We start from the raw sequence: 12,285 nt of genomic DNA on the forward strand, positions 1-12,285 counted from the left end.
ATATTTTACCCAACATAATACATATCTAGTTTTTATTATTAATGATTTTATTATTTATTACTACTATTATAGATTTATAGCCATTTATTATATATTATATAATACCAAACTTACTTTCTGTTTAATTTCAAACCTATTACCTATAACCTCGTTTATTCGTCGAAATTCGCGTCCATGCACCAGTGTTGAAAAGCGTTTTTATTTAAAACATTCTATATAATATGAACGCTTAAAACAATTTACAAAGGCTTGTAGCTAAGAATCCCGTACGTCTTGTATTTGAATCAAACATATTTTAATCCTAAAATTAAAAAATTTTTATTATTATTTGAAAATGAAAATATTAAAAGTTAATTTATTTAAATTGTATCTACACAATATTCGACATTATCGAGTCTGGAGAAAATATAATATTACTCCGAGATCAAAAACAAATTTTACTAAGAACTTGTATGCACATTTAGTTTCAAACATTATAAGTACAAAAAACTACTATAAATTATTCAATATGATCGAAAAGTAACTTTTGAGTTAAGGACTATATTATTGTTTTAAGGGATTATATCTTTACCCTATCCCCAATTGTTGCCAGTTATTGACATTTATCTAAGTATTCCAAGTATATTTTAAGGGTAATCGTAAGTTTCTACATGAGAGTAGCAGGTAAAAAATTACATATTATATTAATTCCTGCAAATGAAATGTATAAATACTATAAATTCCTAAACATTAAAAAATATATATCTGAAAGTTCCCATACGGCATTGCTTAATACAGAGGTCTCCAACCTTTTTCACTTCGGGCCAAATCTGGGATGTTTTTTCACTGTGTGCCAACATTTTTCGTGGAATAAAGAGGTAAAGAAATTGAAGAATATATAAGATTCAATATTATACACCTACTATATTATTGTCTACTTACGCAGTTAGAAAAACCAGTCGATCACCAGTTCGATTGTGTTATTATTTTATGGTTATTGGTTACCACTTATCATTGGTGACCAAAGCTGTGTCCATACCTTTGACGCAGACTACAGAGGATGCAACTTGGTACATACCCAGGGAACGAAGGGGTTTTAGCTCTTCCTATACTAAGGAATATCTTAGTTAAAGGTGCCACCTGAAATCACAAGGTGCATACACTGCACCCCCCGTGGACACGCTAATGTTCGTGACCAACACGCAAATTCGTGAATGTACTGTAAGTCAGATATGAGTGATCGAGGGTTGTATTATTAGCTATTAGTATATAAGTATGGCTGTAATAAGTTGTTATGAATAACATCAAATGAAAAAATTAAGAAATTAATTTTATTTACCTAACTAATTAAATAAATTAAAAACTATGGATACTAATATATTATTTTAATAACATAAATTAGTGGCCCGGTTCAAAAACTTTGGCGGCCCATATGTTGGAGACCCCTAACTTATAATATATTAGTTCCTATATCAATGGCGCGGTGAACTAAAAATTTTCCAGAGGCAAGTTACAAATACACCGTGTACCCATTCCCACTATTATTACAAAAGGTGGGGGGACTTCCTATCGAACCGTAGGTATATTAATCTTACACCAATCGGTCCAATCGTTAATCTGTAGTCAGGCCTGGGCTCAAGGGGTAAGTGACAGGCCCACACCTAGAGAGGCATTTAACATTTTTGTATTAAGATTTGATGTAATTATGTAATATTTACATGTAATGGGCGGAAAACTCAAGTTTTCCTATGTGTGTTTAAACACTTGAGCCAGGCGTGTACGTGTACCCGTTTTTGAACTATTTATAGTCATGACAAGTTTTCAATTTTTTTTTTATAATTTTTGATAAAAATGATTCGTTGGGCCAAAATTCCTGATAACTTTTTTAGTAACTTGAAAATAGATATATGTTTGGAAAAGTATTGTTAAAAACTAAATACTAACATAAAAAAATGTACACGTATAACTTCGGAATATACAAGTGTGTGTACAGGTAAAATATGAAAACAAAAATATAATGGTGGCGCTATCTGTCCAATTTATATGATGGAAAACAATAAAAGCTAATTAATATTTTGTCATAATAATATATGCTTATGATCATACCACGTCATAAATAATATTATTATCAATGATTATAAAATACTATTTATAATCTAATCAATGGTTAATGGTACAATGACTATAATGTAGATTTTACATTTACATCAATAGACAATGTTCATATTGTGTTTTTAACTTTTGGACTCAAGAACTAATACATGAAATACAAAACCTTCAACCTTGATAAGTAAAAAAAAAAATGTCATTCCCTCGTGAAAACCTCGATTACTCGAAAGAAAAACTATAGATAACTCGAACATTCTGTGTTCCGAGTATAGACGGATAAAGACGAATAATTTAACAGTTTATCACGTTTATTATTGTATTTTTCATTCGGTTTATTTTCATTACATTCGACATTGACAATAATTGTCAAATGTCAATTGCGATCTATCAGTTACACGTTGTACACTGTACGGTAGTATCGAATGTAAAAATTATTCATTATATTTTTATATTTTCATCATAATTTTAAAATAATAATAACAATAGACACACACTACATGTTGTAATTATATGTAGCCATGTAGGTATGTACTATATACCTAATAACCTAATAATTAAAATCTATAATATATGCATACATTTTAAAAACTCTTAGTCAAAATTTTTTCCTAAAACCTTAGTAAGTCGAAAAAATTGCATTTCTCTTGAATTTCGATTCATCAAGATTCCACTGTACCTATGTACCTACTCATATAAATGTATATATACGAATAAAAAGAAAAGAGCTCAAATACCGAACACTGTTTTATAACTATATATATACTGGCAATACAATATTTTAGAGCGTGTTAATTACACAATTAAAACGGATTTCTAATCGAATTTTAATAATTGAAAGATACTAGAAAAAATAATTAAGGCGGTTGGAAGCAGCGTATTTATTTCACGTTTTAGACCTAAAAGCCTGACAAGATTACGCATACTTAAAATGATCATATTTTAATTCTGTAAAAAGATTTGAGTTGATCGACCTTTTTTCTAGGTTATCGTGGAAATCAAATTTTGATATTTTTTTAAAAATTGTTTTTAAATCTTATTTGAGTTTCTAAATTTTTTTTTAATTTTTAGATTTATTTTAGTGTTTTTTTTAAGAATGTTAAACTGTTATTCTAAAATCAACTTCCATGATAACCTAAAAAACACAAGTAAAAATATTTTTACAAAATTAAAATACGATCATTTTGAGTTGGACGTAGTACCCGCAAGTTTGCTCAATTGACATCAATGTCTCCGTCTTACACACGTACAGCATACCAAATTTTCGTTCACCAGTTTCAATATTGTGCCGTTGGTTTTGATATTTGAGTGAACTGACCTATTATAAAATTGAAAGGTACTATTATTATCTAGCGCACCACGTAGCCTTTTATTGATATTATTAATTTTAAATAAGTTATAATTATTTTAAAACGTGCAGTTTAAACCCTGTATTTTTGTTTTTTCTTTTTTTCATGCCGTTTTTAGTGATAGAATTTATCTTGATTGACTTAAATTTGAATCTACAGTTTATGTACCATAAAAAATAATACCATGTATTTTTCCATAAAAATAGGTTTTTAAAAACTTAAAAAACGTTCTTTCTATTATGTTATGTACATGTATCACAAATACAACTTAATTTTAAAAGATACAAGGAACAAAATATTATAATCATATTATCAGAATTAAAATACACAATATTTGGTTGTAAAAAATTAAACTTTAATAGTAAACTGTCCATGAAATAATTTATAAATACACAAATAGGATTCAAATGTACTAAATTTACTATAAACTACAATCGTAGCCTAACATATTAAGTATAAAATTTGTATTTAAAATACATATCAATGATACAATCTTTGATCAAGCATAAAGTACTTACTAGTTTTTGCAAAACTCAGTAAATAACATATACAATATATAAGCTTTTTTTTTAAAAAGTTTTAGCCGTTTATTTAGATCATTACATTTTAGATTGTTTGTGTTATGAAATATTTAGTCTTTCAGTTGGATTATTGAGAAGTAATATAATAATTATTATAATGTTACATTAATAAATACATAAACTACGGTGTATGTGAAATTTCAAGACTTCAGAATGATTTAAGATTTTTTGAGTATTCAAAATAATGAGTGCTATCACTTTAAGACAGACCAAAAATATAGAAATCAATTAATACAATTTAAACAGCAAGTTGTAATAAAATAAAGGCTTTAATCCCTAACATTAATATATTACAGCAAATAAATAGTTCATACGAACCAAAGTATACTTAAAATTATATTCATTTTAATAAAAGACAAAATGTGTATTTGTTATAAGTTAATTATGATTAACTGTTATTACTATTATAGTAATAAATAACTGGTACAATAATTATGATATTATGGATAATTTAAAAACTAAGTTTTTTTTCATTTAAAAACTAAGATTTAGGCTACAAAATGATTGTTTATTTATTGAAGAACTTAAATATTTCAAGTTTATAAATGGCATGAAATATTTTTAATCATTATGATAATGTAAACAAATTATGTGGCTGTTGTTGTTTGTTTCATCAGTTTTTCTGTATAATTTTTGAAAGATTCACATCTGTAAAAAATCAAATCAAAATTTAAAAAAATTAACATTTATATTTAGTTTACTGTAGATAACTTAATTGTATCTTAGTATGGCGGAAGTCTAATTTTTACATATGTAAAAATCAATTTATGATACTTATATTTGTTTTCATCGGGTTTATAAAAGATTTGAAAAATTGATGTGTCATTAAGAATAATGATTCTAATAATAAATATTTCCTTAGAAAAATGGTTTAAAAATACAAGAAGAATAAAATAAATAATTAGTTTTTACCTATGATCTTGACCGACTGGCTGACTTTGAATGTCCCCTTGAACTTTTACTACCAGAACGTGAACGTGATCGTGATCTAGAGTAAGAACGTGAACGACGGCCACGAGACCTGGACCTTGAGTATGAACGACGTCTAGGCGAACGAGACCTAAATCAATAGCATTAACATGATTGGATGTATAATAATTATAACTAAAATCAAGTAACATACAACAATGTTTATGTTTAAAAACATTAAAATTAATTTCATCCAGTTGGGGTTAATTTATTTTTCATTTAATATTAATAAGGATTAAACTATTTAAGCGCAATAAAAAGAAAAAATGTGGGCATTGTAAAAAATTAAAAATCAGCTATTTCCTAACCCTAAACAGAGTTGCCAGGATGACTCAGGATTGCTTTGTTTAGTTATATTTATTTTTTAAATTCAGCAAACTGAAATCTGCAACTGGCACTCGGCTGATCAGCAGCTAGTCAGCACTCAGCATGCATCTGCTATGGGCAGGAACAACGCCCTCGCCTTCTACTGCGGTCAGCACGATTATTACACCTTAGCTCAGCCTCAGCCTCAGCCTCAGCCACAGCACTCAGCCGCCACTCCCCAATTACACCCCACACCTGAAAATAGTGTCGCTGCTATGAATGGGTTTTCAACAATGCTCAGTCTTTTAACAAAATAAATTAAGTTTTTTGATATTAAGTTGAAGAAGTAATGTAACAAGTAAAAATTAAAGGTAATTAATTCAGATAATGAATACTTAAAATAAAAATTAATAACAAACAAAATCAATGAAAATCAAATTCTATTAAAAACTATAATAAAAAAAAAAAATAACAATATAAGTTTATATCTTGAATGAAATACCTAAAGAATATTTTTTACCATCTTGTTATAATATTGCTTGACATAAAAATATTTATTGTAAATTTAAAATATACTTCATAATATGAAATAAATAATTTATATAAATTTATGATGAATACTTAGAATAAACCAAAATCATTCTTCATATATTATATATTTTACATATGAATTTTTTTAAGCCAAGCAACGATAAAAGAGTTTATATGTAGTTGAATTAATGTTAGTTTTGTTTTGGTTTCCTGCACACATTGTTTTGAAGAAGCCAAACATTAAGCTGTAAAATTAAACAATTTATTTCTTATTATTAGGATATTATACCTCCTGCGTCTTCTTCTATACGGTGAAGTTGGACGTCCATAGCGAGCCATCTGAACACGTAATTCTCTGCCATCTAACATGCGACCGTCCATAGCATCTAATGCATCTTCAGCATCACGTTTATCATAAAATCTAAAGAAAAAAAATTTGATTACCATTCACCAGTAAATTTTTAATTGGAACTATATAATAACAATATCAGCAAGATTGTGCAAATCAGATAAGATCAAAGTTACGGATCACAGCGTTAAATTATATTGCCACCAAAGGGAACGTCAACCTGGCTAGCAGGGAAGCTCTACCCGTAGCGGCAAATAATAATGTGTATCGAGCTCAATGCTTAGTTTTATAATCATTTTTGCAAAACCAAACGGCTACGGTCACGCGCCGGTCTGGTCAAAGGATATACTACTATTTTATACCTGACAAAAGCAAACCCTCTGCTCTCTCGAGTAAACCGATCACGGGGAATGTAGATGTCTCCGACTTCTCCACACCTCTCGAACACTCTCCTCAGGTCCTCGGGCGTTGTCCTATAGGTGAGGTTGTCAACTTTCAGCGATACCATCCCTTCAATCCGTGGGGGCGGTCTGCTGTAACTCATCGTGAATATGTTGTGTTCGCGGTAACTGGTCCTTACTGTACACCAAAAATACCGAAATTCACTCTAATACGCGTAAAATACCGAGCGACAGTATTTATCGCATGACGACGATAACGCGTGCAACAAATTTACAAATTACAAAAATATAAAACAAAAATCGAAAACTGATGACCGCGCGGATGAGACGTCCGTGAAAATGGCGGACGTTGGGACGTTATTCTTTACGGTCGTTACTCGTTAGTCGTTAGTCGTTACGCGGCCGGGGTAGCGTGAGTCACGGCAACATAACTCATGGAGCAAATTAGACAGTATACAAGTATACAACTACTCTCGTGGAACTATAAATGTTGAACGCGTCATTTTGCAGTATCGCCAACACGACTAAACGATGACACGGTATATACATATCACAGAAGTTGTAACACTTGTATGTAGTATTTAAAATTTTAAATAAATGGTATATCGTATTACTATTTAGTAATAAAATAGTCTAAAACTCTAAATTCTAGAGTAGTAAGAGCACTAGCATTAGCGCACAACTAGGGGAGACTTAGGAAGGGCTTAGTTCCCCGCAATTTTATTTGATTATTCAAGATTTAATAATAATTTAAGCATTTTAAGCATAACATCATAGTGAGATATTTCCTATACAATATAATATGACGTAGAGAATTATTGTAACACAATTATTCAAAAGTAAATTGTAGAAACATTAAACATATATATTATAGTTTATTTTGCAATAGTAATACCTACTATAATAGTAATAATAGTTAATCATAGATAACAACTAAGAAATACACATTTTGTCTTTGATTAAAATGGATATAATTTTAAGTTTACTGTGGTTCTATCGTTGTATACTATTTTTTTCTGTAATATATTAATATTAGGGAATAAAGCATTTATTTTATTACAACATTTACAACTTTCTTTTTAAATTGTATTAATTGATTTCTATTTATTTGAGCGGCCCACCGAATTTTACTCGATAACTTGCCAGACCAGTCCGGCCCTGTACATAATACATATTTATTATTTACTATTTATAATCAATGGACAATGGTAATACACAGTATAGTCAGTAATCAGTAGTCAGTACAGAGTACCTACAGACTACGGTAGTCGATAAAATTGTAACGAATTATCGATGAGAAAGGCTAAATAGATTTATTTTGTTATCGTTCACCAATGGTTTTGTTTATTACGAGTATTTATAAAATTATAACATAATATTTGGTTTTCGGGGCTATGCCATAGCCACTATGGGTATTAACTATTAAGGCATTAAGCATATTAAGCGCAAATAAAGATGCCTCCTTACTTTTACAAGACCGGTGCCCAAGGGCAATTGCCTCCTTTGCCCCCCCCTCTTAACACAGCTCTGCCCAAAACAGTGATACCAAAGTTTATATATTTTTAAATAGGTATGTATAAAAAAATTTATATATTTTTGATACTGGTTTAGACGGTTTAGTTGACGCGCACTACTTCATCACTCGTATGTTCGGTATTATAAAATATATAATGTATATAATGTATATACTGCAGATAAAAAAAGATACGAAATTATATACGTTATGTATTCGTGTGAAATTCCCTAATTAGATATTTGAAGAAGAAGAATAATGTTTGGTAAAATTTGCATAGTAAAATAAAATGAATGATATAAGATAAGTACCTATCAGCGGCGGGTGCCTCAGTCATTCAGTCAACTTCTTCTTCTTTGGGGTTTGTCGGCCATTAAAACCATTCCGTAATACACATCGAATTCTCTAGCCTTCCCTATCCACGAAGCTCGTACTTTCAAATCGGGTCCTCCATTCCGTGTCGTTATCGATAATTCACTCAGAGAACTTCCAAGATTCTTATTTGTCAGAGTTTATGTAGGCAAGTAAATTATAAACGGCCGTGATCCATTTAAAGAAATTCTGAAGGAGTGAAGAACATAGCAATTTTGGCCACCTGCATAATTTTTTATTATTTTTTGCATATTATTATATTATTAATATTAATCTATTTTTATTTTGATATATTATATATGTATAAATGTATAATAATAAATAATTAATAAATGTTTAATAAATAACTATAGTACATTTTTTTTTTTTAATTATTGATTATTGATTATAACATCGAAAACACAAGACACGAGAGATGTAATAAGTGACGGGCGTCAACTAAAGTGGCGGAGGTTAACTAGACCATTACCATATTTTTTAATTATTCAAAATATATACATTTGGTTACGAAAGTATTCAACAAATAGAATACCTGGGTAGTTGGATTATTGATCTAAATTTTTAATTAGAAAATTAAAACTTATTTCTAATGAAATATTGTATGACATACCTAAACCTATAGTATAGCAAAAGATAAAATTTTGATTTTTTTATCGTGGTTTTTTCTTGGTTTCTTTTCCTTGTTTTTTTCCGTAATTTGAGTAACCGGTTGCTTCGCCCAGAGACGTTGGGTTTTGAAAATGTCATGGGGGGCTCACTATTTTATAAACACGTGTACAGTTTTACCTAAATAATTACAAAAACATTACTAATCGTTAAACAATTACTAAAATATAGTTATTTTTTGTTTTGTATGTTATAACATTTTAATACTATTAGCAATTTCAATTAAATCATAAAAAAACTCAAAACAAAAATTTAAAAATGCCAATTTAATTTTGAAAGTTACATGTTTTATATTATAGAAAATGTATTTTTCCGCACTTTACAATTATTAATAAAGTAGCAACACTTTCTAAATAGTAAATTTATTTCCTATTGTCACGGTGAACATGAAGAATGGAAATATCATTTAATCGTGTTTGTTTCATATAGTATTCCTTATGTATATCTTAAGCAGTGCTTGAATTGGGAGAGGACGTGGGGGGACGGAGTCCGCCTTCTTTTTTCTTTTTTTCTGTAGCGTACCCCTTTTATTTATTTAAACGGAACGCTGGAAACCGCAACATTTGATGTAGTGAATTTGTAAATTATTATTTTTTTCTGATGCAAAATATACCTATAACGGCTATAACCTATTAGAGCCATAATAATTGTATATTTGTATCGACTATGAAAAAAAGAAAAATTAGTTAATAATAATGGGTGATTAATATAATCAATCGTTAGACTGCGGCGTCCTCACCTAGACCTTTTTTCTATGCGACCGCTGCGATCCTAGATATTTTGAACGTAACTATTTTTCACTTTTATTAAAATAATATATAAAAGAAGATGTCAATATGTCAAATCTATGAGTGTTTTTTCAACAAATTTTACACTAATTCGCTTTTAACATCGATTGGCTACAGTTGAGTTAATTGCTAATTTTTTATAGGAAATCTATATAAAAAAAAATATTCATAACTAAGTGTTTATAAATAATAAACTTAACTAAATGAACCTGGATGTATTGTATTACTAAAAAAGATCTTGTATAATAGACAATTATTATACGTTACAATTTTACAAACACTACCAAAAAAATAAATTAACGTTTTCATAATGTGTACAATGTTTCGAACAGATTCGTATGTCATTCAACGACGTCACAGCCACCGAATAATCGGATCAGAATCGAATCGCACGCGTTGTCAGATCATTACAGCGGCACACGAGACGGGCAGCTCAAACGAGAGCGATACACCCGTAACGCGGAACTCTGACGAGTCACTGGAACTGTGCCATCTGCTCACTAGATCTGACGTACGCGCGAATCGTCATTTCTGCGGAACGCAACCAGCCGTAGCCCTGCGCATGTCGTCAATGACGATATGCACAGGGAAACAAGGTTTTACAAATATAAGTCCTGTTTGGAAAACATACTTGAACACTTACGAATAACGTATTCCTAAGAGTGACTGTTTATCGCATAATACGGGAACAAAAAAAAAAAAATGAAATATGAAAAATATGTACTAACGCAAATATTTAATACAGATGTAACGATCAGTGTTCGCGCAAACGCAATACACCAAACACTGCTCAAAAGGTGTCAGACTTATATAAGCCGCGGAACAGGGCCGAGGTCGAATGCTGTTTGTGCATACCAGAACTTGAGCTTAGGAAATGTTGAAATGTTTGAAATTGCGAATAATAGATATGAATAAAATTTTATACTATTACTATTTAATAATGCGAGTAAAGGCGGCAGTATAATGTGCTGGCAACATAATATACTAAAAGTCAAAAAATAAAGACACTAAATGCCTTTCCTAGTCGCGCAAGTCTGCCCGGGGTGGGTCTTGCTACGACGGAGGAAAGACAGTGACTGTGAATGCTGGTCTTTTGCAGGGCCTTTTATACCCGATTCATTAGCGATAACACAGGACTGATATCGTGTTCTGTGACAGATAACAAGAAACCGTAGAAACCCCAATAGTGCAATCGCCGATAAACGCACAATTTAAATAAAAGTTATTATGAGAAAAAAATAATTATAATAATAATAAAAATAGTAATATTAATAATAATAATAAGATTAGGAATAAGAATAATAGAAAGAAAAAGAAGAATCTAGAACCTTATCCGTGAATATACCGAACGGAAAAATACCCCCTCTCGGTCAAAAAATTAAAAGTTAAAATATTAAACAATTATTTATTATGTACAAACTTTTCACGGGATCTTAAGACTTTTCCAGAGTTTTTTTCAACACGTTCTTTTCGTATTCGCGTACCTAGTTTGCGTATTTTGAAACCGTGCGTATATACGATTTTTTCGCCGTACGACCGCCGACAACAGTCCCCCCGACGTTTTTCTTCATTCTTTTTATTTTCGCACATAGGATCGCGGACGCCGATCAATGTACGTGATATTTATTCTATTGTTATTGCTTTAATGTACACGTATATAATATACGTTTGATTCGAAGCCCATTTGTCAATGTACAATACTGTTTTTGTTTTTTATTCATTAAATTGCATTATATATTTATATTATTTTTGTTGTTCTCGGTAGCTAAATTTGTACGTCATACTTATATCTTCAATCATAAAATCGTTTCTCGACGACGTTTGTGTCTCACGACTCACAATACAATGTCTATATACATGGGTGTATTGGTGTATATATATTATAGGTAATAAATAATAATACATGATAAGTTTTTTGTAGGTGTATTGATGGAGTTATTATAATAACATGTTATATATCTTTATAAATCGTAATTTAAATTATAATATCGTTGGATGATGTGTAATAAATAAATAAGTGTTTTTTTATAATAAGTTGTTAATAATGTTTTTTTTTTTAAATATTTTTATATAATAAATGTAATAATTTTTGGGGATTATGGGTGGCTACTGGCTGAAGGTTATGTGGTGGGCTTTGCTTCGCACAGTAATGTGATATTGAATTTTGTGTTCATCCAACATCCACTGAGTCCCCCTTCTAGTTTTTTTCCAAATCAGCACTGGTCTTAAGTCTGCAAAGGGAAAATTTATTATGAATAAAATTAGTATTTTGAGGGCATTTTACAATTTGAGAATCGTGGGGAGCTGAGCTCCACCTTATCAAGCTCATTGGGGACTGCAGCCCCCGAGCCACCTTGTACTCGGCGCCTTTGGCT

At 30.2% G+C, this 12,285-nt stretch overlaps 1 protein-coding gene and 1 long non-coding RNA gene across 2 annotated transcripts; both read right to left on the reverse strand.

Moving 5' to 3' along the window:
- Positions 1-4,502: 4,502 nt before the first annotated feature.
- Positions 4,503-6,988, reverse strand: LOC132916957 (serine/arginine-rich splicing factor 2). Its single transcript, XM_060977430.1, has 4 exons — positions 6,533-6,988; positions 6,111-6,242; positions 4,928-5,075; positions 4,503-4,663 (listed from the first exon to the last, which is right to left on the reverse strand). Exons 1-3 carry the CDS (start codon positions 6,712-6,714, stop codon positions 4,928-4,930), a joined length of 462 nt encoding a protein of 153 aa, XP_060833413.1. The 5' UTR covers positions 6,715-6,988; the 3' UTR covers positions 4,503-4,663.
- Positions 6,989-8,819: 1,831 nt separating this feature from the next.
- LOC132917570 (uncharacterized) lies at positions 8,820-10,114 on the reverse strand. The gene is made up of 3 exons (XR_009660295.1): positions 9,862-10,114; positions 9,406-9,786; positions 8,820-9,242 (listed from the first exon to the last, which is right to left on the reverse strand). It is a non-coding gene; the product is annotated as an uncharacterized LOC132917570 (long non-coding RNA).
- Positions 10,115-12,285: the final 2,171 nt, after the last annotated feature.

Source organism: Rhopalosiphum padi, chromosome 1 (genome assembly GCF_020882245.1).
Source record: "Rhopalosiphum padi isolate XX-2018 chromosome 1, ASM2088224v1, whole genome shotgun sequence".
NCBI classification, from domain to species: Eukaryota; Metazoa; Arthropoda; class Insecta; order Hemiptera; family Aphididae; genus Rhopalosiphum; species Rhopalosiphum padi.